The sequence below is a fragment of the Chanodichthys erythropterus genome, chromosome 3, assembly GCF_024489055.1.
Source record: "Chanodichthys erythropterus isolate Z2021 chromosome 3, ASM2448905v1, whole genome shotgun sequence".
NCBI classification, from domain to species: domain Eukaryota; kingdom Metazoa; phylum Chordata; class Actinopteri; order Cypriniformes; family Xenocyprididae; genus Chanodichthys; species Chanodichthys erythropterus.
In genome coordinates, this window is record NC_090223.1 from 8,205,200 (window position 1) to 8,232,970 (window position 27,771).

A 27,771-nucleotide genomic window follows, 5' to 3' on the forward strand; every position below is an offset into this window, starting at 1 on the left:
ATCCTCTATTCCCTCAATGGTGTTCAGTGTCTTTGGGTGGATTAGGACTGTTTGTGATTTGGTCTTAGTGACTCAGGAGTCCTCTTGACTACTCCTAACGTTTCACAAACTTAGGAGCTACTTTTAGCGCTAAAATGCTTTGTGAAATACTCTTAGAGCAAAAATGTAGGACTCCTAAAATTAGGACTGACACGCCCATTATTTTTAAGAGTTTCTCCTAAATCGGCAAGTTAGGAGCTACTTTTAGCCTTAAGATGTTTTGTGAATACGGCCCCTGATAACTCCATCTGAGACTTTATAGTTTGTTGTGATTTGATTATTAAAGTAAACTTGAGTGTTCCGCTGTCACAACAGGAAACTAAAAAATTTACATTGCGGGGCTCACAAGTAGCCAAAGGCAAGCATCCTCCTGCAATGGTAGGTGTATCGTGTTTGATAAACACCATCAAATGACATTGATCAATATATAAATTAATAGGCTAATCCCCCGAACATGAAATTCTGACAAAGTTCTGAATTCATGTTGAATTTGAGGCTTTGAGAGACCAAGTGTAGGCGACACCAAATGGAAGATCTGTTGGGTTTTAAATAATTAATTAAATAAGTGAAATAGCCAAGGCTATAGCCTAATTTTATATTTTCGACTATCAGAGCAAATGAGGGAAGCATCCCAAACGATTAATGTTAATGGGGCAGTCAAGCAAGCAGATTAATCAGGAAAAAGGTGTAAACAAGCAGCAAAATGTTTGGAGCTTCAGACCCATTGAAACCCTTTGTTCAGTTTTCCCGCTCCGCATTATTAGTTCATTCCATTCAGGTGCACATCATTAATCATCTTGTTTGAGTCATAAGTTCTCCCTTCACAGTCAGCCTTTGTCTGACCAAAGACCAGCAGCCGGTTGCATAAACACCAGAGTTCTTGTTTTACTCTGAACTGGACAATCGAAAGTGCAAAAATATTTTAGTCTTCATGTTAGAAAAATATATTGGATATGGCGAAATGTATTAATGTTATTTAATGAATATAATGTAATAATAAAACATGAATTTAAGAAAAAAAATGCACAAGTAGCATTTGTTTAAATGTTATTTATTTAAATGATTATGGAAAGAAAACAGAATGCGCAATATGTCGGGAGACATGGGTCAGACATTATTTTGACCATTTGATTGTTTTGTTTTGTAGAAAGCCTTTCTTTAAAACTAATGTTGTTTTGTATAAATTGTATCTTAATATTAATCCACGTTTCATCAACCAATATAAATAAGAAGCAAATATAGCAGACAAAATAAACCTAATCATGACATGGAGGTGCCTGCGCGATCACCTTTGTTGCACATGAAAAGGAGCATGTCTAATAAATAAACCGAAACTCAGGAACTGTGTGAGTGAGTCCAAGAATAATCGCACAGGTTTTAGCCAGATTGCAAACATGACTTGCTGGCCCTCCAAAACAATCCTCCTCATTTCAGACAGAAATGTTCAGGGATCTCATTTATAAAACTGTGCATAGGATCCCTACTAAAAGTGTACGTACGCGCAAAAGCTAGATTCTGCGTACGCACAAAAGAAATCTGATTTATAAAACCATGCGTACGCCAGATCCTGCGCACAAATCCCTTTATAAATCCCAGTCAGCGGAAGATTGTGTGTACGTCCATCTCCACCCTGTCTCCTCCCCGAAATCACCATATATTGAGCTTACGACGCCTAGTTTTACTATGCATAATCTTATCTGCATATAATTTCCATACATATTCCCATCCACGTGACACCACGGTTAACACCGTCAAAGGTACAAGACATTGGAAAATATTAGATTTGGACTATAAATGCCATTTGTGCCACACATTATATTGATAAAGATCATCCAATATCCTCTTTATGTTTTAGAATAAATATATCAAAATATCCATAAAAACAAAATTGTATAAAATACTTCAGATAAAGGTTTTATGATAGAGTTGATTCATTCATTTCCACTGGCCAGATAGTATTTTAATAGTTTTAAACAATTCAAATCAAATTTATGCAGTTTTGCTGATAAGGTGAACACATATTTTAGGAAGTTTATAGGCTATTTTTAGTGGAAACAGATCGGACTACTGATTTATTGCAGTGTAATTGTCTGACTCGGCGCGTCACTGACAAAGTATTTTAAAAAGAAAACATGCAAATCTTACCGTTTTCCTCAAATTGATATCCTTCAAATACAGTGGTAACTGTTTGAAGATCCTTCACACAACATCAACACCTCCTGCAGCTGTGGTTGTACAGTAAGATATTATTGGACCTATTCAAACTGAACAACGGACCGTTCGACCACCGAATCCAGCAGTGTCTTCCATAATATCTAAGTTAAGTGTGCATCACTGATCGTCATTCTCGAAAAATTATTTTGTCATAACATCTGCAGTTTAGTTTAAAGAGGAATTATTGTGCTTCCAGCACTCCTCGCTGTCATTAAAACAGCGTGTCACTGGAAAAGTGATCGAAAGTAGCACATCCACTATCTCAATTCATATCACTTTTGTCTCCAGAATGTGCGTACGCACGGCTCAAAGTTTGCTTAAAGGTGCGCACATTCTCCCGTCAAGTTTGTTTTTATAGATCACAACCTTTGCGCAGGAACTGGTGTACGCACGCTTCCAGCCCCGTTTTGTGCGTACGCGCGCTTTATAAATGAGACCCCAGAAGGCTTTGCGCTGCAGGAGATATTGCTGCACATCTCCATTCTCACACTATAAAACAAACATGTATTTTATCTCGAAAATCTTTCCAGCATTAAAATGTTGAATTGTATAAGGTTTTAACAAATGTAGGTACAAAATGCATCCAGGGGTGAGTTTCTCAAAAGCATAGTAAATATTCGCTGTCATTTTAGCCATCGTAGCACCAATTAGAAACAATTGTCTCCATGATCAACTCACGATGCTTTTGAGAAACGCAGCCCAGCACAGTAACTGTTCTTGATACTTTTGTATGCCTGGATGAGGTCATCCTCTTTTCCCAGCAAATGACCAAGTGACGGATGTCACTATTATATTATATCTCAATCAGCTGGATGTTGTCTTTCGATGGCCTTTGAATATGTTTATCATATAAAAAATAATTACTATGGTGTTTATTTTCTAATATTGACAATGTAACTGAAACCCCAAATTCAACAATATTTTAATAGATAAACAAAACAAGGTGGATATCATAAAAAAAATAGCTTGCAAAAAAAAGATTAGGGTGGGGGTTTTTTAACAGCAAATACTTTCAATCCCATGCTAAGAGCGGACCACGAACCAGCGATACGGAAAAAGCAGGCTATCAACTGCTACCACATGATATGTTGCACAACTTTTAAACACTATCTCGTTTCTGTTACAGGGACAATTCCTCGTTTTGGAAATATTACTTTAAGCTAGTGTTCAGTTTTTTTACTAGCATGAAAAGTATCTTTTAAGTTGAATAATATATCCGATCAATTCATAGGCACTCTTGGCTAAAATGATCCGTGCTGAATTGCTTTGGTCTGACTCAGTTACCACTGATTGGGTGAAACCCATTCAAACCTACTGGCTGTGGAAATCATGAGCGTGACTCATTATACTATAAGCAAAATGCCGTAAAAGACTGTGCAACCAAAATGGCATTTTTTTTACACCGTCATATGGCAAGATGGACTGCATAAAAATGCACACTAAAACGCCGTTAAATATGCGTCTGTAATAGCGTTTGTAATAGGGCTGGGTATTGTTAGGAATTCCAATTCGATTCGATTTCGATTCTTGAGGCTTCGATTCGATTCAATTTCGATTGGATATTGATTTATTACATTCAATATCGATTCAATAATAAGTAAATGCACAAGTAATTAAGTACCCGAGTATATTTTTAAATAATGTGTGCAGTATTACCAATGTTTAAGGACAAATTGACCCCAGCATGTTTCCTGTCATGGTTTATTGGTCAATTCCACCTCATGTTCCTTCCACCAGCTGAGTGGATTAGTGCTGAGTGGTTCTGGTTTTACCTCTTTGTACTTCATCACCTCATCTACTGCATCATCTCTTGTTTTTATGGAGTCTGCTTCTGGAGTATATGTCTGCCCAAGGAGATCTGCCAATGCACAAGAGTCTCTTTTCTTCTTGGATGGGGGTCCAGAGTCCTCAGCTGGTTCTGCTTCATTGGCCTCTGCATTTATTGGTCCACTCTGTTGAGAAAGCAAAGGAATTGTATTGTAAATAGTTATCACCCTTTTCAAAATAGTGTATATAACAATATAGTTAGGTTTAAATTAGTGGTGGGCCGTTATCAGCGTTAACGTGCTGCGTTAACGTGAGACTCTTATCGGGCGATAAAAAAAATATCGCAGTTAATCTATTCTCAAAGTTGGGTTGGGAGCTGGGTCTATACTACGCAAGCTATGATGACTTTCACCTTGATATTTTAGCGCAGATGTATCCTAGCCGAACTGACCCTTCTCAAAGACCCGCCCCCTTAGTTACTGTTGCTTTGTCCGACAAGCCGTGGCGCTGTCACTCCACACAGAGTGATAAATGCATCACGGAGCAAAGAGGACACTGACAACACGTAGACATAGCAGGTTAATTATGATATACAAAGTGTTTTGTGGCTCTTTAATATGTCGTGACCATGGTCGTGACAGATTGCTGTAGCACCTCAGCTCAACAGGCTCGTAAACCGATCATCTCTTACTACGAGTCCATTTATAGCATCAAATAAACATGAGAATCAATGTTGTTTCAAACGTGGAAAGACGTCAATATACAGAATTTTTCAAGTTTAACTCCACCGAGGTTAATCTTCTAACTCCTATCTGCTTTGTCGGACAAAATGGCGGATTACTTTTAGTCATTTGCTGCGTCCCAAATCGCCTACTTCTACTACGCCCTAAAAGTATATACTCTTTCTGTGAACAAAAAGTACTTACTTTTGAGTGTGTAGCAAAAGAGTAGACAAGCTTTGGGACATACTATCACGCTACAATCGCGTCTTTTCTCTCTGTCGCATCCAGTCACTGTAAACTGCCCTGTCAATCATCTTACATCCTCCACATTTCATTTAGTTAATTTCCTACCGTATCAGAGAGAAATGCAGCACGTTGATCTGTAGTCACGAGTCTTTCATGTGGAGTATGAAACTCACCTCATATTAATGCATAATGATGCATTTAAAAGTTAATGGCCAATCAGATCTTTACCACATTGGTATTTGCAGATGAAAAATAACACAGATAACATTAAATAAATATTTTCTATTAGGTTGAACTGATTATTAGTCACTCAAACCTCTCAGCTTCGATCGATGGCATATCCGCCATGTTTTGTAGTTTTTAACACTTTTTACTCGTGTTTGTAGCTCTGAACTGAATCCTCGTCCAATGCGCAATGGGTTGTGGGCAATATTAGCCTCTATAGTGTGCACGGATCCACACTTCGAAAATCTACCGGAAATAGTAGACCATCCGGGGACTTTTGGCATACTCTTTTCAACATACTATGCTTTGGGACACACTTATTTTAATCTCACATACTATTTAGGATGGATAGTACGGACATTGGGACGCAGGGACAATTTGGGTATCTCACATATTCTGAATGTCTTCGGCAGAATTCAAATGAGCCATTTTAATCTAGATTAATCTAGATTAAAAAAAATTATCTATGCCCACCACTAGTTTAAATTCATAATTGCAGTGTATCATTAATAATAAAAATACATAATGTTTTTATCCACACTATACAGTACTTTTTTCAGTTGCCAGTGTCTTAAGGTGATGATACATGGGGCAACTTTTTGAGCAATGTTGCCGGGCAATGTTGCCGAGCAACGTTGCTTGGGCACTTTCCCATTGAGAATGAGCAACAAATTTATAACTGGATACGTTAGATCGGTTGTGGGCAATTTTTTGAGATCCTCCAATCAGAATGTTAGCAGCCGATCACGTGACCGGTTCGGAGATTTCAGAAAAAATTCAAACAAGATGGCGGCCTCTCAGCGGCAGTGGAGCGGAGAAAAGGAGTGTGAACTTTTATCTTTTTACGCTAGTAAGTTGTCATGCGTCAACCCAAAACGGAATTTACCTCATATATTGCTTAAAATACCAACAACTGTCCGAAAGTAATGTGTGTATGCTGTAATGAAGCTATTGAATGATTTCAGTTAAATACTAAAATGACGGGATTCTTCAACGTCTGTAGTAGCGTAGGCTGTAGGGCGTTTGACATTTGAATAGCTTTTGATGCGATCGACGCGGGTTCGAATCCGCCTTTTGCCGAACTCGCTCTTCTCCCTTTTCCTGTCACAAATCAGATCGGAAAGGCATTTATTTTTAATAAAAATGAAGAAAATATTTGAAAAGTTGAAATAATGTGCCTAACAAGTGTTTATAATAAAGTATTTATTGAGTTGGCAATAGATTTGCTCCTCTCTGATTGGTTGTTGCCAACTGTCTGTTGCCCTAATTAGTTGCCCTGTGTCTCATCAGGTTGCCCGTTGACGGCAACATTGCCCAGCAACATTGCTCAAAAAGTTGCCCCGTGTATCATCACCTTTAGTGTCATCAGTGAGTTGGGCGAAGACTTCCTCACGCTCATCATCAGTCAAAAAACGCAGGGCCTTAAAGCGTGGGTCCAGGGCAGAAGCTAAGTACAGATGTTCCTTTAAGCCTGTGTACCTTAAAATAAATATCATACATTTCTATTACAAAAAAAAATATAAAAATTATCATTATGAAATTAGTATAATACAAAACAACTGTCTTAGAATAAAGTGTCATAATGATAATAAATACCTTTTCTGGAGATCCTGATGCACAGCAGATTTCATCTCCTTCACCATCACAGGATCACTCGGGGCCGGATGCATCTCTTCCAGAAGTCTTGCTCTCAGAGGGGCGATGACAGAGTTGGGGTTCCTTCTTGAGATATGACTAAGGTGGCTTTCTTCAGTGGCTTCAGAGCCATTGCAACAGCCTCTGCTGCTGTTATGTCTGCCTCTGTAAGGGAGCTCAGATCTTTCTTTTGTTTTCTTATCTCGGGGGCAAGTAGTGCAGCAGAGATAGCAGCTTGCTGTTCTAAAAATCTATCCACCATGTCAAATGCACTATTCCAACGCGTTGGTACATCGTTCACTAACTTGTGCTGTGGGAGGTCCAGCAGTTTCTGTTTTTTTTTTTAAGTTCATGGCTGGCTATGGTGCTCTGGTGGAAAAATGCGGAGATCCGCCTCAGTCTGACTATAAGCCTTGATACTGCAGGCATCTTGAGAGCAGCCTGTGATGCCAAGATTAAGACATGTGCAAAACAACCAATGTGCAATGTCTCTGTCAGTCCAACTGCTCATAGCATGTTAGCTGCGTTATCTGTTACCATTGCTGGCACTTTGTCATTCAAGCCCCATTCATTCATTGCCTCGGTGAGCAATTTAGCAATATTGTTCCCTGTGTGGCTTTCAAAGAGTGCTCTGGTCTGCAGGATGTTTGACATAAGGACCCAATCAGTTAAAATAAAATGAGACATGATGGTTACGTACAGGTCGGTCGCTCTGGAGGTCCAGCCATCGCAGGTAAGCGCCACTTTTTCCGCCGACATTAAGGACTCCAAAACCTCAGTCTTAACCTCTATGTAAAGCTTTGGCATGGCCACTTCTGTGATGTTTACGCGTAGGTATGGTGTACTGTGGCTCAAGTGTGTTGACCATGTATTTAAAGCCCACGTTTTCAACAACACTATATGGGCATAAGTCTTTACAGATGTAGACGGCCACGGATCCTGTTATCTTCTGTGCACGAACGGAGCCTGAAGGAAATTTGCAGTGAAAGGCTTTGTCGAGTTGTGTCTGTTTAGAATCATCCGGCTTAGCCACGCTAGATTGTTTTTGTTGCATTAGATCTGCATGGTGTCGAGCTACGTGGTTGCGCAAGTTAGTTGTGGTGTTACAATATTTAAGAATGGTGTGGCAATGCTTACAGACCACTTTGGTTTTATCCACCTCTTCATTTGTTCCCGGCTTACAGTGGAATCCAAAATGAGCCCAAACATCGGCTTTTAACGTTGGTGGTGCAGGCTTGAACGGAGTGCAGCTGCTGTCTGCCATCTTACTGTTTTGGTAAAGCGTGTCTTGTACAGCGCTGAACGCTCTCACTAGAGTGTTGCCCACAGTGCCGCCACTGGCCGGTGGGCTGAATCGATTCATAGGATTTGATTAATCGATATTGAATTGAGAAACAAATAATTGCAATGCATTGATGAATCGATATTTTTACCCAGCCCTAGTTTCTAATCACAATGGCTTATTTTGCTGTGCAAATACTGTTTAAAACGCTGTATTTGACAGCATTTGACTGTAAAAGCGATTAATCTATAGTTTAATCTATAGCTTGCAATACTATCCATTTAAGCACATATCACAACATGGTGCTGTGAGACACACTAATCCATTACATCAATTTCTAAGCCATCCATCTAATAAATAGGGATGCACCGATACTAGTATCGGTAGTATAGTACTAGTATCTGTATCGGGCCAATACCAATCTCATGTACTTGTGCTTGTACTCGTAAAAATACCCCTGATACCAACCTAAGTAATGTGTAACTTACGCATTAACAAACTGGTATATTCACTAGTACGTTCATAGTAAGTACATGGAAATAGGACTGTAAAATAAAGTGCATCCATGTACATAAATATTAATAGGAATTACCAGCTCTTACCAGTGGCCAGTTGCATAAACTGCTTAGTCATCATTTTTTTTTTTTTTTTTTCTTCAAGATTGGTACTAACTTTGTAATGTCAGTTACATAAAAAGGTAGATCAGTCTCATTTGAATCAGAAAAGTAAGACTGATTAGCCCTAACTAAGTGCTAATTGGTCAAACTAGATCTTAAGTCACAGTCTTAACATAGAGGCTAAGTTTATGCAACCAGCCACAGGTGTAACTTACGCATTTAATAACTGGTATGTTCACTAGTATGTTCATAGTACAGTGGTGGTCAGAATTATTGGCTAATCTTTCATTGAAGAAAAATAATTGAAAGTAGGGGGGGAAATCACATTATGAAAAAAATGTTTTTCTCCAAAACATGTTGGCCACAATTATTGGCACCCTTTTATTCAATACTTTTTGCAACAGATAACAGCTCTGAGTCTTCTTGTATGATGCCTGATGAGTTTGGAGAACACCTGACATGAGATCGGAGATCATTCCTTCATGCAGAATCTCTCCAGATCCTTCAGATTCCAGCTCCATGCTGGTGCTTCTTCTCTTCAGTTCACTCCACTCATTTTCTTTAGGGTTCAGGTCAGGGAACTGGGATGGCCATGGCAGAAGCTTCATTTTGTGCTCAGTGACACATTTTTGTGTTGGTTTTGATGTTTGTTTTGGATCATTGTCCCCGACGGATGATCCAACCACAGCCCATTATTGGATTTCTAGCAGAAGCGACTAGGTTTTGTTTTTCATCTGTTGGTATTTGATAGAATCCATGATACGATGTATCTGAACAAGATGTCCAGGACCTCCAGCAGAAAAATAGGCCCACAACATTAAAGATCCAGCAGTATATTTAACTGTGGGCATGGGGTACTTTTTATCCATGTGTGCGCCAAACCCATTGGGTGGGTTTGCTGCCAAAAAGCTCTTTTTGTAGTTTCATCTGACCATAGAAGCTTGTCCCTTTTGAAGTTCCAGTCTTTGTCTGACAACTGAATATGCTGGAGATTGATTCTGGATGAGAGCAGAGGATTTTTCTTGAAACCCTCCTGAACAACTTGTGGGGATGTAGGTGCTTTTGATAATTTTCTTTAAGCTTTCTGAGACTCAAGACTCAACTAATCTCTGCAATTCTCCAACTGTGATCCTTGGAGAGTCTTTGGCCACTCAAACTTTCCTCCTCACCACTCATTAGGACGATTTAGACACATGTCCTCTTCCAGGCGGATTTGTAACATCTTTAGTTGATTGGAACTTCCTAATTATTGCCCTGATGGTGGAAATGGGGATTTTCAATGCTTTAGCTATTTTCTTACAGCCACTTTCTATTTTGTGAAGCTCAACAATCTTTTGCTGCACATCAGAACTATATTATTTGGTTTTACTCATTGTGATGAATAATTAAGGGAATTTGGCCTTTGTGTTTCCTCATGTTTATAGTCCTGTGGAACAGGAAGTCATGGCTGGACAATTTCATGTTCATGATCACCCTGGTGTGCTAAAAAAAAATTAAATATGAATGGGAATAAACTTCAGAGATATTTTACTCATAAAAAATTCTAGGGGTGCTAATAATTATGGCCAACGTGTTTTGGAGAAAAACATTTATTTCATAATGTGACTTTCCCCCTACTTTTAATTATTTTCCTTCAATGAAAGATTAGACTTTTGCTAATTTTATGAATTAAAGATCAAAAAGATAAACAATGCAGATTTATTTTTACAGTCACCTTTTATCATATTTACCAAGGGTGCCAATAATTTTGATCACCACTGTAAGTACATGGAAATATAATTGTAAAATAAAGTGCATCATTATACATAAACATTACATAGAAATTACCAGCTCTTTAACCTTTGTAATAATAAGCTTAAGCATATTAACTAGTAAGGACTATAAAATAAGATGCACTGTTGTGGAGAGCAATTCATAAATTACCAGTTCATAAAACACTCTATAAATTACATACACAGTGCAGCAAAAACAATTACTTTATTTCTTGAAAATTTTGTTTTACTTACTAGTGTCCCTGAGTACAACATAATTACCGTGTATAAACCACTAGTAAGTGTCTTACAAGTTACCATAAATAAGTGCTTGTTATTGCTGGTCTCAGCAGCTTTGTGAATAGGTATTAAGAGGAAACTTTTGGCTAAGAACTCTTACTGTTATTTAGGAGAACTCTTAGTGGTAAGATAAAATGTTTTGTGAATATGTAAATGTTTTTTTTTTTTTCTGTTTGTAACTACATTTCCAGAAACTGTCAGTAGCTATCTTCCCTAGCCAAGCTTTAATCTTAGCCTGTCTGTCCTAGTGTACACTACACAATGCATTATCAAATCACTGATGCGAAACATTGCTTGTGTTGTATTCATGTCACCTCCTGTACTGATCAGTGTGTCGCCTTTAAGTGACCATGAAATAAAAATTCAATCTGTCTGTTTTCTGAATGCATCTTATTGATCTGATTGTAATTTATAGGTTATTTCTTTCTTGACCTTGTAATTATAACCCGTCTTCCAGTGAATCTGCTGACTTCTCTCTGGTGATGAACACAGGACTTCTCTGATCATTTAACTCACATCCTGTTCCTGCAAGCTTTTATACGCTTCACTTACTCGTCTAGTGTGAAACAGGCTGATGTTTGCATGTTATCTGTCTTGTGATCGACAATGAACGTTTTTCTGAATGACCAGAAGAACATGACCCCCCCCCCCCCCCATTTGCTTCTTTTACCTTATTTTTAAACTGAGTGAATGAAACCTTTCAGATGTTGAACAATTGATCAGTAATATTTTGTTGTCTGATGTTGTTGGTTTTCTGGTTCTGATTTCTGATCTATATTTCTCTGTTTCTGTGATGATGCAGGACATCAAGAGAATAAATCAGTGCCGAAGGGAGATTCTGTCACTCTGTATGATACTAATTCTGATATACAGAAGGATGATAAAATACAGTGGAAGTTTGGAGAGAAACTCATAGCTGAAATGACTGAAAAGTACCCTGAGAACAGTCAATGGTTTGCTGATGAATTCAGAGGCCAAATGAAGCTGGACCCTCGGACTGGATCTCTCATCATTCAACAAACCAGACCTGAACATGCTGGATTATATAAACTAGAGTTCAATACCAGAGATTATTCAACATTCAGACTCTTCAGGCTTACCGTCTTTGGTGAGTAACACAAAGTCTTTCAGTGAAACAGCAGCAGTGTATATGACAGACCTTGTGTCAAAATATGATGATAAAAGTGTTCAGTTGTGTTATATTAATGATGGAGAAACTCTGAGCTGTTCATCATATCACTGCACTGCTTCCATAGCAGATCTATACTGATGTAGAAATCAACACACTGTAATGTCAGGATCAAGACCTTCTAGAGGAATTAATGGACAGAGTTTGATCATTCTGGACTGAAAATGTGTTCAAATGTGTCTCTATTTTATCAAAGCTGTAAGACTCAGAAAGGTCATGTGGTATTTTTCATGAAGTCAACTGTAAATACAGTCAGTTACAGATTAATTAATTTGAATTGAACAATAATGAATTAATTTATGAATGTATTTAGTCAGAGCTGGTTTGTGGTGTTTCAGACAGATGTGGTTCCTCAATGAAGCAGCTTCAGACAGTCTTCTTTCAGATGCTGTTGTCTGTTCTGAAACTGTTCTTCACACAGACTGTGTTGCTTCTGTCTGCAGGATTGTTTGATCAACTTTATCAGTCACAATCCTCCTCATTATTCCTGATCATTATTCATGATATGTCTTTTATTTCTACTGCTGTTGGTTTTCTTGTTCTGATTTCTCTTATTTTTTTCTGTTTCTTTGACAGATGAAGAGAATTCAGTGCCAGTGATGGAGGAGGCGGATGTGACTCTACGAGCTAAAATACAGACAGGAGATAAGATATTCTGGATGTTTGGACATGACAACTGGCTCATAGATAAAAACACAGAAGAAAAGTGTGAAGAAGAGTCTGAGTACAGGGATTATAGATTTAAACCAAATGTGGATCTGAATCATCAGACTGGAGATCTCACCATCAAGAAGATCAGAGCTATCCATGCTGGAGAATACAAACTAAAGATCATCAGAAATGGCAAAGCCTCATTGAAGTTATTCATTGTTATTCATATTGGTGAGTGAAATATTTACTTTCATTGTTATTATGATTTTATTTTAGATCAGTATTGTGTCGTTCTTAAAGGACAGTTCAGCCAAAAATGCCCTCATGTCGTCCCAAACCCACAAGACTTTTATTCATCACAAGATTTCTGTCCATCCATTTAAAGTGGGAAACAAAACTTCAAAGCTCCAAAAACTCCTCAAACTTCAGCAGTTTGAATTTGATCCAGGTTGTATCGGGAGAATGACCGTTTTATGTGAACTCGGTGTTACTGGAATGACTGACTTTCTTTCTATGGAGCACTAAAGTGTTTTTCCTTCCATATAATGGTGTCCAATCTTGTTTGGACCCAAACATTTTTCAAAATATCTTTTTTTGTTTCACAGAATAAAGTAATGCAGATTTGGGATGACATGAGTGAACTATCCTATGGCAAGCCAAAAGGGTCAGAATTACGCTATAGATTAATCGCTTTTACAATCAAACGCTGTCAAATACGGCGATTTAAACAGTATTTGTGCCACAAAATACGCCGGTGTGATAACAAACGCTGTAAAAAACACATGAAAATGTGTCAATGATGCGTATTTAACGGTGTTTTAATGTGCATGAAAAGCGCCACTTTTATGCCGTCCATATGATGCCGTAAAAAACGCTGTTTTGGTTGCACAGAGTGTGCGTCTTTTACGGTGTTTTGCTTATAGTATAATGAGTCACGCCCATCATTCTCATTTTATTATTTCTTGCAAAGGCAAAAGCTAAATACACACTCTATGCCAGCTAAGCTGGAAGATCCATGGGCCAGATAAATAATTACATTTTAAATTCTCTATTCAGTATATGTTCTTCTCTAAGAGAATCAGGTGTCTTCTTTGATCTTCTGAGGGTTGTGGTCTGGAGTCGTATGCTCTTTGTTTCTTCAGCAAAACTACACAACTACTACTACTCCTCTGAGAGCTATAAAGGCCCATGTATTTATATTCTCTTTTGACGCACTTTATCTTTTCATTTAACCACATGTGGTCTCTACTTGCGTTAACATATTACCTGCATGCGTCAATTGCTGTTACTTGTCTATCACCTTTTTTACTTGCGTCAATGCATTTTGTATTCGCATCAATGGCTTAAGCAATACACACATTTCTTTATTATACATTTTTATCAGATTTCTATTTTGCTAGACATTTATTTCCTAACGGTCTTCATTATCAGTTACACACAACAATGCTTCTCTCCCCCAGAACCCATGATCATCTACACACATAACGCATCATCTGTCATCTTTACAGGATGTGGTTTACACTCTCGAGCCACAGCATGTGTTTTTGTGTCACATTATGAAAACTTCATAGACCCCAGAGATTCTCCAAGTTCAACAATTTTCTGCTTTTTTATTACATCTTTTTCAAATTGTTTAGAAGAGAACACTCCATTTCTCTTGACAACACGAAGATGTATTTTTAATTTCACCAAGCTGATTACACTAAAACCCCCACAGTCATCAAGCTTTCAGTCCATTTGAAGTTTGATTTTGACGTGACATAAAGCGGTGATATCTAACTGTGATCTGTTTACTTACTTTTCAATTAGTCTTCCCACTGACGCCATCATTTGTTCAGTGAAACTGACGCGCGGTACACACAAGTCAACAAGAGGCGGGATTTATCGCACAAATCAATCGTATCCAATCATAGCGCGATGGAGACATTGCCTTCTCTCACGTGACTTTCCCCCATTCATTCTCAATTACCCCCCACAAAACCCACTGCACGCCGGGGTCTGATGATTTTCTATGGTTTTCTATGAGACGAAAGGGAGACATGACTCCTCTGTGTAACTTTACCTGCGGGTGTCGCTGTTTGGCAGCGTTCCTTAAGAAATATGCATGAGTTGTGCTCTTTTTAATGACATAATTTGTAATATTTGTGGTGTTTTATAAGTAATATGGATTATTTTCTCATCCTATTTTTTGAGGAGGCACTGCCTCCCTTTCCTAACTGGAGGAAACGCCCATGATGATAAAGTTATTTAAGTTTAAATGTACAGGATTATTGTTTTTATTTATATATTTTTTTAATTCATATTCATATTTTTTGTTCATATACATTTTTTTAATAAAAGAAATGTTTTAGCCCAAAAATAAATAAATAATATCAAGTCTAACCAGGTTTTATGCAAAAAAAAAAAAAAAAACTGAGAAACTTTTAGCTACTAGAGATCTGGGGCCGTATTCACAGAACATTTTATCTTACCACTAAGAGTTTTCCTAAATAGCAGTAAAAGTTCTTAGCTAAGCGTTTTCTCTTAAAATCTATTCACAAAGCTGCTGAGACCAACTTTTATTAAGGAGTAGACTGAAGTCTTAAGCTAAGAGTAAGGGCGGGGTTGACCTCGTTGCTATGGAGTAAACACACAGTGATTGGCTGATGGGGGAGGAGTCAGCGATTTAATCATAGAAATATATTAGAATGTGGTGTCATGTTTCCATATTCAAATAAATGTTTTAAAATACAAATGTTGCCCTATTCAAATAAATATTTTTTTAATAAAAATGTTACCATAGTCAAAATAAAATACCTATCTATCCCTCCGCCACCCTGCTTCTCACTCGGCTTGGGATACAGGGAGAACTTTGGGTTTGGGCTAAATTTCAAGCTCGGAGCCCTCGATCCCTTTGGACAGCACACCAAATACGCTTATAATATATATAGAGTAAAATATACAGAGTAAAACATATATATATATATATATTGATCTGTTCAATCATTTGTGAGTGTGAACTCATGAAACCTTTGGCAGTGGTTAATCAGACAATATTTATTTATTAAAAATTTATTTTTGGCATCTCATCATAGATTCAAATCTATAAATCAAATTGTATTGCATTTAGGAAGAAAAGGTTCAGCACCCAAGGCTCTATCCTCTATTCCCTCAATGGTGTTCAGTGTCTTTGGGTGGATTAGGACTGTTTGTGATTTGGTCTTAGTGATTTAGGAGTCCTCTTGACTACTCCTAATGTTTCACAGATTTAGGAGCTACTTTTAGTGCTAAAATGCTTTGTGAAATACTCTTAGAGCAAAAATGTAGGACTCCTAAAATTAGGACTGACACGCCCATTATTTTTAAGTTTCTCCTAAATCGGCAAGTTAGGAGCTACTTTTAGCCTTAAGATGTTTTCTGAATATGGCCCCTGATAACTCCATCTGAGACTTTATAGTTTGTTGTGATTTGATTATTAAAGTAAACTTGAGTGTTCCGCTGTCACAACAGGAAACTAAAAAATTTATATATTTTCGACTATCAGAGCAAATGAGGGAAGCATCCCAAACGATTAATGTTAATGGGGCAGTCAAGCAAGTAGATTAATCAGGAAAAAGGTGTAAACAAGCAGCAAAATGTTTGGAGCTTCAGACCCATTGAAACCCTTTGTTCAGTTTTCCCGCTCCGCATTATTAGTTCATTCCATTCAGGTGCACATCATTAATCATCTTGTTTGAGTCATAAGTTCTCCCTTCACAGTCAGCCTTTGTCTGACCAAAGACCAGCAGCCGGTTGCATAAACACCAGAGTTCTTGTTTTACTCTGAACTGGACAATCGAAAGTGCAAAAATATTTTAGTCTTCATGTGGCGAAATGTATTAATGTTATTTAATGAATATAATGTAATAATAAAACATGAATTTAAGAAAAAAAAATGCATGTCTAATAAATAAACCGAAACTCAGGAACTGTGTGAGTGAGTCCAAGAATAATCGCACAGGTTTTAGCCAGATTGCAAACACGACTTGCTGGCCCTCCAAAACAATCCTCCTCATTTCAGACAGAAATGTTCAGGGATCTCATTTATAAAACTGTGCATAGGATCCCTACTAAAAGTGTACGTACGCACAAAAGAAATCTGATTTATAAAACCATGCGTACGCCAGAACCTGCGTACAAATCCCTTTATAAATCCCAGTCAGCGGAAGATTGTGTGTACGTCCATCTCCACCCTGTCTCCTCCCCGAAATCACCATATATTGAGCTTACGACGCCTAGTTTTACTATGCATAATCTTATCTGCATATAATTTCCATACATATTCCCATCCACGTGACACCACGGTTAACACCGTCAAAGGTACAAGACATTGGAAAATATTAGATTTGGACTATAAATGCCATTTGTGCCACACATTATATTGATAAAGATCATCCAATATCCTCTTTATGTTTTAGAATAAATATATCAAAATATCCATAAAAACAAAATTGTATAAAATACTTCAGATAAAGGTTTTATGATAGAGTTGATTCATTCATTTCCACTGGCCAGATAGTATTTTAATAGTTTTAAACAATTCAAATCAAATTTATGCAGTTTTGCTGATAAGGTGAACACATATTTTAGGAAGTTTATAGGCTATTTTTAGTGGAAACAGATCGGACTACTGATTTATTGCAGTGTAATTGTCTGACTCGGCGCGTCACTGACAAAGTATTTTAAAAAGAAAACATGCAAATCTTACCGTTTTCCTCAAATTGATATCCTTCAAATACAGTGGTAACTGTTTGAAGATCCTTCACACAACATCAACACCTCCTGCAGCTGTGGTTGTACAGTAAGATATTATTGGACCTATTCAAACTGAACAACGGACCGTTCGACCACCGAATCCAGCAGTGTCTTCCATAATATCTAAGTTAAGTGTGCATCACTGATCGTCATTCTCGAAAAATTATTTTGTCATAACATCTGCAGTTTAGTTTAAAGAGGAATTATTGTGCTTCCAGCACTCCTCGCTGTCATTAAAACAGCGTGTCACTGGAAAAGTGATCGAAAGTAGCACATCCACTATCTCAATTCATATCACTTTTGTCTCCAGAATGTGCGTACGCACGGCTCAAAGTTTGCTTAAAGGTGCGCACATTCTCCCGTCAAGTTTGTTTTTATAGATCACAACCTTTGCGCAGGAACTGGTGTACGCACGCTTCCAGCCCCGTTTTGTGCGTACGCGCGCTTTATAAATGAGACCCCAGAAGGCTTTGCGCTGCAGGAGATATTGCTGCACATCTCCATTCTCACACTATAAAACAAACATGTATTTTATCTCGAAAATCTTTCCAGCATTAAAATGTTGAATTGTATAAGGTTTTAACAAATGTAGGTACAAAATGCATCCAGGGGTGAGTTTCTCAAAAGCATAGTAAATATTCGCTGTCATTTTAGCCATCGTAGCACCAATTAGAAACAATTGTCTCCATGATCAACTCACGATGCTTTTGAGAAACGCAGCCCAGCACAGTAACTGTTCTTGATACTTTTGTATGCCTGGATGAGGTCATCCTCTTTTCCCAGCAAATGACCAAGTGACGGATGTCACTATTATATTATATCTCAATCAGCTGGATGTTGTCTTTCGATGGCCTTTGAATATGTTTATCATATAAAAAATAATTACTATGGTGTTTATTTTCTAATATTGACAATGTAACTGAAACCCCAAATTCAACAATATTTTAATAGATAAACAAAACAAGGTGGATATCATAAAAAAAATAGCTTGCAAAAAAAAGATTAGGGTGGGGGTTTTTTAACAGCAAATACTTTCAATCCCATGCTAAGAGCGGACCACGAACCAGCGATACGGAAAAAGCAGGCTATCAACTGCTACCACATGATATGTTGCACAACTTTTAAACACTATCTCGTTTCTGTTACAGGGACAATTCCTCGTTTTGGAAATATTACTTTAAGCTAGTGTTCAGTTTTTTTACTAGCATGAAAAGTATCTTTTAAGTTGAATAATATATCCGATCAATTCATAGGCACTCTTGGCTAAAATGATCCGTGCTGAATTGCTTTGGTCTGACTCAGTTACCACTGATTGGGTGAAACCCATTCAAACCTACTGGCTGTGGAAATCATGAGCGTGACTCATTATACTATAAGCAAAATGCCGTAAAAGACTGTGCAACCAAAATGGCATTTTTTTTTTACACCGTCATATGGCAAGATGGACTGCATAAAAATGCACACTAAAACGCCGTTAAATATGCGTCTGTAATAGCGTTTGTAATAGGGCTGGGTATTGTTAGGAATTCCAATTCGATTCGATTTCGATTCTTGAGGCTTCGATTCGATTCAATTTCGATTGGATATTGATTTATTACATTCAATATCGATTCAATAATAAGTAAATGCACAAGTAATTAAGTACCCGAGTATATTTTTAAATAATGTGTGCAGTATTACCAATGTTTAAGGACAAATTGACCCCAGCATGTTTCCTGTCATGGTTTATTGGTCAATTCCACCTCATGTTCCTTCCACCAGCTGAGTGGATTAGTGCTGAGTGGTTCTGGTTTTACCTCTTTGTACTTCATCACCTCATCTACTGCATCATCTCTTGTTTTTATGGAGTCTGCTTCTGGAGTATATGTCTGCCCAAGGAGATCTGCCAATGCACAAGAGTCTCTTTTCTTCTTGGATGGGGGTCCAGAGTCCTCAGCTGGTTCTGCTTCATTGGCCTCTGCATTTATTGGTCCACTCTGTTGAGAAAGCAAAGGAATTGTATTGTAAATAGTTATCACCCTTTTCAAAATAGTGTATATAACAATATAGTTAGGTTTAAATTAGTGGTGGGCCGTTATCAGCGTTAACGTGCTGCGTTAACGTGAGACTCTTATCGGGCGATAAAAAAAATATCGCAGTTAATCTATTCTCAAAGTTGGGTTGGGAGCTGGGTCTATACTACGCAAGCTATGATGACTTTCACCTTGATATTTTAGCGCAGATGTATCCTAGCCGAACTGACCCTTCTCAAAGACCCGCCCCCCTTAGTTACTGTTGCTTTGTCCGACAAGCCGTGGCGCTGTCACTCCACACAGAGTGATAAATGCATCACGGAGCAAAGAGGACACTGACAACACGTAGACATAGCAGGTTAATTATGATATACAAAGTGTTTTGTGGCTCTTTAATATGTCGTGACCATGGTCGTGACAGATTGCTGTAGCACCTCAGCTCAACAGGCTCGTAAACCGATCATCTCTTACTACGAGTCCATTTATAGCATCAAATAAACATGAGAATCAATGTTGTTTCAAACGTGGAAAGACGTCAATATACAGAATTTTTCAAGTTTAACTCCACCGAGGTTAATCTTCTAACTCCTATCTGCTTTGTCGGACAAAATGGCGGATTACTTTTAGTCATTTGCTGCGTCCCAAATCGCCTACTTCTACTACGCCCTAAAAGTATATACTCTTTCTGTGAACAAAAAGTACTTACTTTTGAGTGTGTAGCAAAAGAGTAGACAAGCTTTGGGACATACTATCACGCTACAATCGCGTCTTTTCTCTCTGTCGCATCCAGTCACTGTAAACTGCCCTGTCAATCATCTTACATCCTCCACATTTCATTTAGTTAATTTCCTACCGTATCAGAGAGAAATGCAGCACGTTGATCTGTAGTCACGAGTCTTTCATGTGGAGTATGAAACTCACCTCATATTAATGCATAATGATGCATTTAAAAGTTAATGGCCAATCAGATCTTTACCACATTGGTATTTGCAGATGAAAAATAACACAGATAACATTAAATAAATATTTTCTATTAGGTTGAACTGATTATTAGTCACTCAAACCTCTCAGCTTCGATCGATGGCATATCCGCCATGTTTTGTAGTTTTTAACACTTTTTACTCGTGTTTGTAGCTCTGAACTGAATCCTCGTCCAATGCGCAATGGGTTGTGGGCAATATTAGCCTCTATAGTGTGCACGGATCCACACTTCCAAAATCTACCGGAAATAGTAGACCATCCGGGGACTTTTGGCATACTCTTTTCAACATACTATGCTTTGGGACACACTTATTTTAATCTCACATACTATTTAGGATGGATAGTACGGACATTGGGACGCAGGGACAATTTGGGTATCTCACATATTCTGAATGTCTTCGGCAGAATTCAAATGAGCCATTTTAATCTAGATTAATCTAGATTAAAAAAAAATTATCTATGCCCACCACTAGTTTAAATTCATAATTGCAGTGTATCATTAATAATAAAAATACATAATGTTTTTATCCACACTATACAGTACTTTTTTCAGTTGCCAGTGTCTTAAGGTGATGATACATGGGGCAACTTTTTGAGCAATGTTGCCGGGCAATGTTGCCGAGCAACGTTGCTTGGGCACTTTCCCATTGAGAATGAGCAACAAATTTATAACTGGATACGTTAGATCGGTTGTGGGCAATTTTTTGAGATCCTCCAATCAGAATGTTAGCAGCCGATCACGTGACCGGTTCGGAGATTTCAGAAAAAATTCAAACAAGATGGCGGCCTCTCAGCGGCAGTGGAGCGGAGAAAAGGAGTGTGAACTTTTATCTTTTTACGCTAGTAAGTTGTCATGCGTCAACCCAAAACGGAATTTACCTCATATATTGCTTAAAATACCAACAACTGTCCGAAAGTAATGTGTGTATGCTGTAATGAAGCTATTGAATGATTTCAGTTAAATACTAAAATGACGGGATTCTTCAACGTCTGTAGTAGCGTAGGCTGTAGGGCGTTTGACATTTGAATAGCTTTTGATGCGATCGACGCGGGTTCGAATCCGCCTTTTGCCGAACTCGCTCTTCTCCCTTTTCCTGTCACAAATCAGATCGGAAAGGCATTTATTTTTAATAAAAATGAAGAAAATATTTGAAAAGTTGAAATAATGTGCCTAACAAGTGTTTATAATAAAGTATTTATTGAGTTGGCAATAGATTTGCTCCTCTCTGATTGGTTGTTGCCAACTGTCTGTTGCCCTAATTAGTTGCCCTGTGTCTCATCAGGTTGCCCGTTGACGGCAACATTGCCCAGCAACATTGCTCAAAAAGTTGCCCCGTGTATCATCACCTTTAGTGTCATCAGTGAGTTGGGCGAAGACTTCCTCACGCTCATCATCAGTCAAAAAACGCAGGGCCTTAAAGCGTGGGTCCAGGGCAGAAGCTAAGTACAGATGTTCCTTTAAGCCTGTGTACCTTAAAATAAATATCATACATTTCTATTACAAAAAAAAAAATATAAAAATTATCATTATGAAATTAGTATAATACAAAACAACTGTCTTAGAATAAAGTGTCATAATGATAATAAATACCTTTTCTGGAGATCCTGATGCACAGCAGATTTCATCTCCTTCACCATCACAGGATCACTCGGGGCCGGATGCATCTCTTCCAGAAGTCTTGCTCTCAGAGGGGCGATGACAGAGTTGGGGTTCCTTCTTGAGATATGACTAAGGTGGCTTTCTTCAGTGGCTTCAGAGCCATTGCAACAGCCTCTGCTGCTGTTATGTCTGCCTCTGTAAGGGAGCTCAGATCTTTCTTTTGTTTTCTTATCTCGGGGGCAAGTAGTGCAGCAGAGATAGCAGCTTGCTGTTCTAAAAATCTATCCACCATGTCAAATGCACTATTCCAACGCGTTGGTACATCGTTCACTAACTTGTGCTGTGGGAGGTCCAGCAGTTTCTGTTTTTTTTTTAAGTTCATGGCTGGCTATGGTGCTCTGGTGGAAAAATGCGGAGATCCGCCTCAGTCTGACTAGAAGCCTTGATACTGCAGGCATCTTGAGAGCAGCCTGTGATGCCAAGATTAAGACATGTGCAAAACAACCAATGTGCAATGTCTCTGTCAGTCCAACTGCTCATAGCATGTTAGCTGCGTTATCTGTTACCATTGCTGGCACTTTGTCATTCAAGCCCCATTCATTCATTGCCTCGGTGAGCAATTTAGCAATATTGTTCCCTGTGTGGCTTTCAAAGAGTGCTCTGGTCTGCAGGATGTTTGACATAAGGACCCAATCAGTTAAAATAAAATGAGACATGATGGTTACGTACAGGTCGGTCGCTCTGGAGGTCCAGCCATCGCAGGTAAGCGCCACTTTTTCTGCCGACATTAAGGACTCCAAAACCTCAGTCTTAACCTCTATGTAAAGCTTTGGCATGGCCACTTCTGTGATGTTTACGCGTAGGTATGGTGTACTGTGGCTCAAGTGTGTTGACCATGTATTTAAAGCCCACGTTTTCAACAACACTATATGGCGTAAGTCTTTACAGATGTAGACAGCCACGGATCCTGTTATCTTCTGTGCACGAACGGAGCCTGAAGGAAATTTGCTGTGAAAGGCTTTGTCGAGTTGTGTCTGTTTAGAATCATCCGGCTTAGCCACGCTAGATTGTTTTTGTTGCATTAGATCTGCATGGTGTCGGGCTACGTGGTTGCGCAAGTTAGTTGTGTTGTTACAATATTTAAGAATGGTGTGGCAATGCTTACAGACCACTTTGGTTTTATCCACCTCTTCATTTGTTCCCGGCTTACAGTGGAATCCAAAATGAGCCCAAACATCGGCTTTTAACGTTGGTGGTGCAGGCTTGAACGGAGTGCAGCTGCTGTCTGCCATCTTACTGTTTTGGTAAAGCGCGTCTTGTACAGCGCTGAACGCTCTCACTAGAGTGTTGCCCACAGTGCCGCCACTGGCCGGTGGGCTGAATCGATTCATAGGATTTGATTAATCGATATTGAATTGAGAAACAAATAATTGCAATGCATTGATGAATCGATATTTTTACCCAGCCCTAGTTTCTAATCACAATGGCTTATTTTGCTGTGCAAATACTGTTTAAAACGCAGTATTTGACAGCATTTGACTGTAAAGGCGATTAATCTATAGTTTAATCTATAGCTTGCAATACTATCCATTTAAGCACATATCACAACATGGTGCTGTGAGACACACTAATCCATTACATCAATTTCTAAGCCATCCATCTAATAAGTAGGGATGCACCGATACTAGTATCGGTAGTATAGTACTAGTATCTGTATCGGGCCAATACCAATCTCATGTACTTGTGCTTGTACTCGTAAAAATACCCCCGATACCAACCTAAGTAATGTGTAACTTACGCATTAACAAACTGGTATATTCACTAGTACGTTCATAGTAAGTACATGGAAATAGGACTGTAAAATAAAGTGCATCCATGTACATAAATATTAATAGGAATTACCAGCTCTTACCAGTGGCCAGTTGCATAAACTGCTTAGTCATCATTTTTTTTTTTTTTTTTCTTCAAGATTGGTACTAACTTTGTAATGTCAGTTACATAAAAAGGTAGATCAGTCTCATTTGAATCAGAAAAGTAAGACTGATTAGCCCTAACTAAGTGCTAATTGGTCAAACTAGATCTTAAGTCACAGTCTTAACATAGAGGCTAAGTTTATGCAACCAGCCACAGGTGTAACTTACGCATTTAATAACTGGTATGTTCACTAGTATGTTCATAGTACAGTGGTGGTCAGAATTATTGGCTAATCTTTCATTGAAGAAAAATAATTGAAAGTAGGGGGGGAAATCACATTATGAAAAAAATGTTTTTCTCCAAAACATGTTGGCCACAATTATTGGCACCCTTTTATTCAATACTTTTTGCAACAGATAACAGCTCTGAGTCTTCTTGTATGATGCCTGATGAGTTTGAAGAACACCTGACAAGAGATCAGAGATCATTCCTTCATGCAGAATCTCTCCAGATCCTTCAGATTCCAGCTCCATGCTGGTGCTTCTTCTCTTCAGTTCACTCCTATCATTTTCTTTAGGGTTCAGGTCAGGGGACTGGGAAGACCATGGCAGAAGCTTAGTTTTGTGTTCAGTGACACATTTTTGTGTTGGTTTTGATGTTTGTTTTGGATCATTGTCCTGATGGAAAATCCAACCACAGCCCATTATTGGATTTCTAGCAGAAGCGGTCAGGTTTTGTTTTTCATCTGTTGGTATTTGATAGAATCCATGATACCATGAATCTGAACAAGATGGCCAGGACCTCCAGCACAAAAATAGGCCCACAGCATTAAAGATCCAGCAGTATATTTAACCGTGGGCACGGGGCACTTTTTATCCATGTGTGCACCAAAACCATCTGGTGGGTTTGCTGCCAAAAAGCTCTTCTTTTAGTTTCATCTGACCATAGAAGCTTGTCCCGTTTGAAGTTCCAGTCTTTGTCTGACAATTGAATATGCTGGAGATTGTTTCTGGATGAGAGCAGAGGATTTTTCTTAACCCTCCCGAACAACTTGTGGTGATGTAGGTGCTGTTTGATCATTTTTTTTAGGCTTTCTGAGACTCAAGACTCAACTAATCTCTGCAATTCTCCAACTGTGATCCTTGAAGAGTCTTTGGCCACTCAAACTTTCCTCCTCACCACTCATTAGGACGATTTAGACACACGTCCTCTTCCAGGCGGATTTGTAATATGTTTACTTGATTGGAACTTCCTAATTATTGCCCTGATGGTGGAAATGGGGATTTTCAATGCTTTAGCTATTTTCTTACAGCCACTTTCTATTTTGTGAAGCTCAACAATCTTTTGCTGCACATCAGAACTATATTATTTGGTTTTACTCATTGTGATGAATAATTAAGGGAATTTGGCCTTTGTGTTTCCTCATGTTTATACTCCTGTGGAACAGGAAGTCATGGCTGGACAATTTCATGTTCACGATCACCCTGGTGTGCTAAAAAAAAATTAAATATGAATGGGAATAAACTTCAGAGATATTTTACTCATAAAAAATTCTAGGGGTGCTAATAATTATGGCCAACGTGTTTTGGAGAAAAACATTTATTTCATAATGTGACTTTCCCCCTACTTTTAATTATTTTCCTTCAATGAAAGATTAGACTTTTGCTAATTTTATGAATTAAAGATCAAAAAGATAAACAATGCAGATTTATTTTTACAGTCACCTTTGATCATATTTACCAAGGGTGCCAATAATTTTGATCACCACTGTAAGTACATGGAAATATAATTGTAAAATAAAGTGCATCATTATACATAAACATTACATAGAAATTACCAGCTCTTTAACCTTTGTAATAATAAGCTTAAGCATATTAACTAGTAAGGACTATAAAATAAGATGCACTGTTGTGGAGAGCAATTCATAAATTACCAGTTCATAAAACACTCTATAAATTACATACACAGTGCAGCAAAACAATTACTTTATTTCTTGAAAAGTTTTACTTACTAGTGTCCGTGAGTACAACATAATTACTGTGTATATACCACTAGTAAGTGTCTTACAAGTTACCATAAATAAGTGCTTGTTATTGCTGGTCTCAGCAGCTTTGTGAATAGGTATTAAGTGGAAACTTTTAGCTAAGAACTCTTACTGTTATATAGGAGAACTCTTAGTGGTAAGATAAAATGTTTTGTGAATATGTAAATGTTTTTGTTTTTTTTCTGTTTGTAACTACATTTCCAAAAACTGTCAGTAGCTATCTTCCCTAGCCAAGCTTTAATCTTAGCCTGTCTGTCCTAGTGTGCACTACACAATGCATTATCAAATCACTGATGCGAAACATTGCTTGTGTTGTATTCATGTCACCTCCTGTACTGATCAGTGTGTAGCCTTTAAGTGACCATGAAATAAAAATTCAGTCTGTCTGTTTTCTGAATGCATCTTATTGATCTGATTGTAATTTATAGATTATTTATTTCTTGACCTTGTAATTATAACCCGTCTTCCAGTGAATCTGCTGACTTCTCTCTGGTGATGAACGCAGGACTTCTCTGATCATTTAACTCGCTCTCATCCTGTTCCTGCAAGCTTTTATACTCTTCACTTACTCGTCTAGTGTGAAACAGGCTGATGTTTGCATGTTATCTGTCTTGTGATCGACAATGAAAGTTTTTCTGAATGACTAGAAGAACCCCCCCCCCCCCAATTTGCTTCTTTTACCTTATTTTTAAACTGAGTGAATGAAACCTTTGAGATGTTGAACAATTGATCAGTAATATTTTGTTGTCTGATGATGTTAGTTTCTGTTTCTGATTTCTGATCTATATTTCTCTATTTCTGTGCTGCTGCAGGACATCAAGAGAATAAATCAGTGCCGGAGGGAGATTCTGTCACTCTGTATGATACTAATTCTGATATACAGAAGGATGATAAAATACAGTGGAAGTTTGGAGAGAAACTCATAGCTGAAATGACTGGAGAGAACCGTGAGAATCCTCAATGGACTGATGAATTCAGAGACCAAATGAAGCTGAACCCTGAGACTGGATCTCTCATCATTCAACGAACCAGACCTGAACACACTGGATTATATAAACTAGAGTTCAATACCAGAGATTATTCAACATTCAGACTCTTCAGGCTTATCGTCTGGGGTGAGTAACACAAAGTCTTTCAGTGAAACAGCAGCAGTGTATATGACAGACCTTGTGTCAAAATATGAGTATAAAAGTGTTCAGTTGTGTTATATTAATGATGGAGAAACTCTGAGCTGTTCATCATATCACTGCACTGCTTCCATAGCAGATCTATACTGATGTAGAAATCAACACACTGTAATGTCAGGATCAAGACCTTCTAGAGCAGTCATTCCCAAAGGCGGGGTCGCGGGAGATTTTGTATGGGTCGCCAAGTCGAGCACTATTTTTCAGTGTGCTTGTAACACAGTTCGTAGATACGGGAAGAAGGAGGCGGGAACCGGCGAACGTTCAACATAACTTTAATACCAAAATAAACAAAGAACAAAACGAAAGTAATGCCGGCAGACCCTCGCGGACGTCTGCCGGCCACACAAACATAATAAAACATAACGTAAAGTCCAGGCCTGATCCTCTCTCGTCCTTCACTGTAGTCGCTCCTCCTTTTATGCTCCCGGAGCTCCTCCGTGAGAGACTCAAAGCCGGTGCGCCTCCCAGGTGATGCTCATTAACACTCGCGCCACCGGCCTCGCGCCGTTCCCTCACGGCTCTCGCCCGCTATATGTGTAGTTCACCAATTAGCCGCACGAGGGAGCTCGTCGTTTTCTTCCGATTTTTTTTTTTTTTTTGTTCTTTAGCTGCGCTCTGCACT

At 38.4% G+C, this 27,771-nt stretch overlaps 1 protein-coding gene across 3 annotated transcripts in view; it reads left to right on the forward strand.

Annotated features, from left to right (window-relative positions):
• Nucleotides 1-27,771, forward strand: part of LOC137017018 (uncharacterized) — a 90,688-nt gene that overhangs the window by 34,573 nt on the left and 28,344 nt on the right. For 2 of the 3 annotated variants that reach the window (XM_067380906.1, XM_067380907.1), the window contains exons 9-11: nucleotides 11,601-11,906; nucleotides 12,564-12,869; nucleotides 26,775-27,077. In XM_067380906.1, coding sequence (XP_067237007.1) covers nucleotides 11,601-11,906; nucleotides 12,564-12,869; nucleotides 26,775-27,077 — 915 coding nt within the window. Of the gene's footprint in view, nucleotides 1-11,600; nucleotides 11,907-12,563; nucleotides 12,870-21,687; nucleotides 22,139-26,774; nucleotides 27,078-27,771 lie in introns of those variants that run through there. The other variant, XR_010894539.1, reaches the window with a different exon arrangement.